General features: G+C 34.5%; 1 protein-coding gene across 1 annotated transcript; it reads left to right on the plus strand.

The window, feature by feature from the left end:
- Positions 1-335: 335 nt before the first annotated feature.
- Positions 336-1,769, plus strand: LOC130665338 (transcription initiation factor TFIID subunit 4-like). The gene has a single exon (XM_057465672.1). It carries the CDS (start codon positions 336-338, stop codon positions 1,767-1,769), a length of 1,434 nt encoding a protein of 477 aa, XP_057321655.1.
- Positions 1,770-4,766: the final 2,997 nt, after the last annotated feature.

The following is a 4,766-nucleotide window of genomic DNA, read 5'->3' on the forward strand; positions in this document are numbered from 1 at the left end:
TGAAGTCAGTTTTGCCCGTACACCTTCAAAATTCTGAGAAAATTGCAAAAAACCATAAGAATTGCCAAAATTTTTATGTTTTTTTTTGCAATTTACTCAAAACTCTGAGGGTGTACAGGAAAAACTGACTTTAGATTCGGGTTCAGCGCATCGAAATAATAAAAATAGATAGGACCGGTTAAAAGTACAGACCACTTTTTTTTTGTGGACCGGTGTCATTCAACATAAATGAAATCATTTCATAACAAATAATAATTTTAAAATCTACAGGAAAAGGGCACAAAATTGTCAGAAGAAAAAATAGTCACAAACACCAGTCTCTTCGAGGACAAAATATGTTTGCGCCAAAGACATATGCGCATGTCCTAGCGACTGCAACTCCACAACAATCTCACCCTCAGACACGCAGTAATACTCGTCGTTCTGCTGGTGGAAATTGTGCTGCTCTCGGTGTTCTCCCTAATAATAGAAATCCTGCTGCTGGGAATCGTGCAACTCCGCCAAATCCTGGAAATCCTGCTGTTCCACCTAATCCTGGAAATCCTGCTGGTCCTGGTCTACATGAGAATCCTGGTGATGGAAACCGTGCTGCTCTGCCTAATCTTGGAAATCCTGCTGCTCCACCTAATCCTGGAAATCCTGCTGGTCCTGGTCTACATGAGAACCCTGGTGATGGAAACCGTGCTGCTCTGCCTAATCTTGGAAATCCTGCTGCTCCACCTAATCCTGGAAATCCTGCTGGTCCTGGTCTACATGAGAACCCTGGGGATGGAAACCGTGCTGCTCTGCCTAATCTTGGAAATCCTGCTGCTCCACCTAATCCTGGAAATCCTGCTGGCCCTGGTCTACATGAGAATTTTGGTAATGGAAACCGTGCTGCTCCGCCTAATCCTGAAAATCCTGCTAATGGAAATTGTGTTGCTCTTGGTGCCTCAACAAGTCTGTTAACTACAGACAAAAAATTGAAAAATATCCAAAAGTACAATCGACAACTGCAAAACAAAGTCAAGCGGCTTATGCAAAACAACCTACAGCATGGTATGAATGGATCAAAGGTAAAGTCAGTCGCACCACAGCCAGTGGCACCACCGTCAGTCGTGCCAGAGTCAGTCGCGTTACAGTCGTCCGTACCGCCGTCATTTGTGTCACAACCCGTCGCGTCACAGTCATTTGTGTCACAACCCGTCGCGTCACAGTCATTTGTGCCACAGCGCGACGTGTCTCAGTCATTTGTGCCACAGCTCGTCGCGTCACAGTCATTTGTACCCCAATCCGCCGTGTCTCAGTCATTTGTGTCACAACCCGTCGCGTCACATTCATTTGTCCCCCAGTCCGCCGTGTCTCAGTCATTTATGCCACAGCTCGTCGCGTCACAGTCATTCGTACCCCAGTCCGCCGTGTCTCAGTCATTTATGCCACATCCCGTCACGTCACAGTCATTCGTACCCCAGTCCGCCGTGCCTCAGTCATTTATGCCACATCCCGTCGCGTCACAGTCATTTGTCCCCCACTCCGTCGTATCTCAATCATTTGTGCCACAGCCCCTCGCGTCACAGTCATTTGTACCCCAGTCTGTCGCGACACAGTTGTTTGTACCACAATATTTTATTGGTCAACAAATGCTGCCTAATACAGTAACACCGCAGTTAATTCAGCGCAATATTAACAACTCTACTGATCCGCATCAAGCGCTCCAAGTTCCAGGAGTACAATTATCGGAGCCAACTCGCGAGCAACTTTTGCACCAGTTGATTCAACAGCTGTTTTAAATCTGCAGCTTGACATTTCTTTTAATAAATTTATATTTCGTCTAATATTTCATTTCTTTTAATAAATTTAATTAATAATTTTAAAATAAATATTAATTATGGTGTTATTCCACTTTATTTTCACAAATAAATTTTTATATGATAAAAAAATAACGTAATATATTTATTATACTGCTATCTGCACTCCTCCATTATTAATAAGGTAATTATATAATAATAATACAGTAATTAATTAATTGTATAATGTTATAAATGAATTATGATCCCAAAACAAGAACAGTTTTTTACCTGTGCAAATTTAGCGCCTCATCTAAAGATTTTCTAAGTGCAAATTTGGATAAAAATTTTGGTTAAAAAAAAAAATTTTAGCACCTCATTTAAAAAGAAACTGATTAATTACATTATTTTTGCATTATTCATCGTTAGGTCAGTATTGGTCTATGTTTTTTGATTTTTTTATTAACCATTTTATTTTTATTATCAACAATTATAGATAATTTATCACTCGCGCATGCGCTCAACGCACATAGTCATATTAAGGCGCGAACTTCAAAGTTTCCTCGTTTCATTTTCATTGCATCAATAAAAAAATTAATAAATAAATAAACTGCTCTTATAGAGCTCAAATAATCTGGCAAGATTACGGTTTTTCCGTAATCCTGTGACGCCGGAAGAACCGTAATATCCCCAATAATGTCAATCTCTAATTACTCCTCATGTAAATGGCACGTTACTTAGATGTATATGAATAAACGTAAAACCAACAACATACCGATTTTTTAAAAATTATTGATTTTCTTAGCGGAAAGTCAAAAATTAATACAAAATCAGCACGAAGAATAATAATAACACTAGATTCGAATCAACGGTAATTATATGGTAGACCACGATCAGTTACATACGGCCTTTACAATGTAACGATTACCTAAATTATTATTTCTTACATGTTCATTTAAAATTGTTTCCGACTATTTTTAATTATACGATTTTAAAAACTCCTGTTTTTTTTACTTCTGCTTATAGAATGGGACGTTAGCGTGCGCTCTGACATTCTTCTTTATTGGACACTATTTTGTATATCATGTACACTCACTTTTTGTAATTACTTACTCCACTTTTTCCTGAATTTGGCGATCTGGTGTTGATCATTGTGGAGGGTAAAGGTTTCTCTACCCTCCACAATAATAATTTTTGACTTATTATTTAGTTTACAAATTTTAAAGTTAAACTTTAAGTAAGTAAAGAACTTGTTTCAAAATAGATAATACATAATGGATAATTACATTAAGCGTGAACAATAATTTTGTGTTAGTAACTTCATTATACTGATTAATTGTACCATGATTAAAAAAAAATTTGGAAAATCCAAAAGTGCACGACTCGTAATGCTCATATATTATGAAATAATAAATAACTAAAAAAATGGCGGGAAGTGCAAATAAATTTAAAATATATACAATTCTCTTTCATTAAAACTTGTCATGCTTTTTTTTTTATTATATTAGTATTTTTTTATAATTATAAAAAAACTTATTCAAAATATCTCGATTAATAACAAAAAAAATATATATGTAAATAAAAATAAAAATACAAAAAAATTGAATTGAAAAAATTCAGGCGTACCAATTAGCAAAAAAAACAGCTGTTCTAAGACGGTAATGCGCAAGCGCCCCTGGTGGAATAAATGTACGCATAATGTATAGATATATCACCATCCATGTTAATTTTACATAGATATATATATAGATATAGTTATACAGCTTTTTTTGTTCTTCTATTAATTGTAATTAAACAACACTGAGTTACATAGTCATTCGCAATAGGGGACCTACAAATCGTTCAAAGAATTAAAAAAAAAAAAAATTTGATCCAATTACTGGATTTTTTCGCAAGTTATTATGTATACGGGATCCATACTTGACGGACAGGAAATTTTTTGAAACTATTTTGATGTTTTTTCCGTTTTTATTGAACTAAATAAATTTTCAAAAAGTATGGAACTAATCTCCATTAAATTATCTTTAAAGTAGTATGCAAAATATCTTAATTCCGTGAACTAACCAGGGTATAATAACTGAAATAGTCGCCGAGGTGAGGCGAAAAAAATTTTTCGATCGTAAAGCACGAGCCGTGCAATACTCATCGGAAAGTATTGAAAAAGATGAGAATTGAATCCTTTTGAATACTTTCTATACCCCAAAGGTTTCATCTGGACATAAAATTAATACTTTTCAATCATATTGAATCCCAAAATAATATAAGATTTTCTAAACTTCCGAGGAATTGAAAAAGATTCAAATTAATTCATATTTTTAATCTTTTCGTATCCTTCTCAATACCAAAATAGTCCGACATTTCGGATCGAGTGTACGATTGAAAAGAATTAAAAGTAATTGACATTTTGGAATCTTTCTGAATCCTTCTCAATACCAAAATAGTTCATTATTTTGGATCGAGTGTAGGATTAAAAAGAATTAAAATTTATTGACATTTTTGAATCTTTTTGAATCCTTACCTTTTGTTTATCCCTGCCGTTAAAAAATAAAATTTTCATTTTTGGCGGGCAAAATAGGATACCCTTTAGAAAAGTTTAAAAAAAAAATTTCTGAAAGTTGATCAAATTTTATTAAATTAAATTTTTTATTGTAGTATACACGAAGAAAAATTACATTTTTACTAAATGCGCATGCGCTAGAAAAAACATGGTTGAGTTGTAACTGAGTATAATCTGGGATGAAACTGAGTATAATAATCTGAGATGGTACTGAGTATAATCCAGATGTATGTATTTATTATCTAGGATGAAAACCAGTATAATCTAGCGCTGTACAATCTGAGATGTAACTGATTATAATCTGAAATGAAACTGAGTATAATCAAGATGGAACTCAGTATAATCTAGAGTATACTGGGTACTATCTGAAATTTTTTTTTACCTCAGATATAACTGAGTATAATCTGAGATGATAATCAGTATCATCTTGTTCTTTCCGTGCA

The sequence above is a fragment of the Microplitis mediator genome, chromosome 3 (genome assembly GCF_029852145.1).
Source record: "Microplitis mediator isolate UGA2020A chromosome 3, iyMicMedi2.1, whole genome shotgun sequence".
NCBI lineage: Eukaryota > Metazoa > Arthropoda > Insecta > Hymenoptera > Braconidae > Microplitis > Microplitis mediator.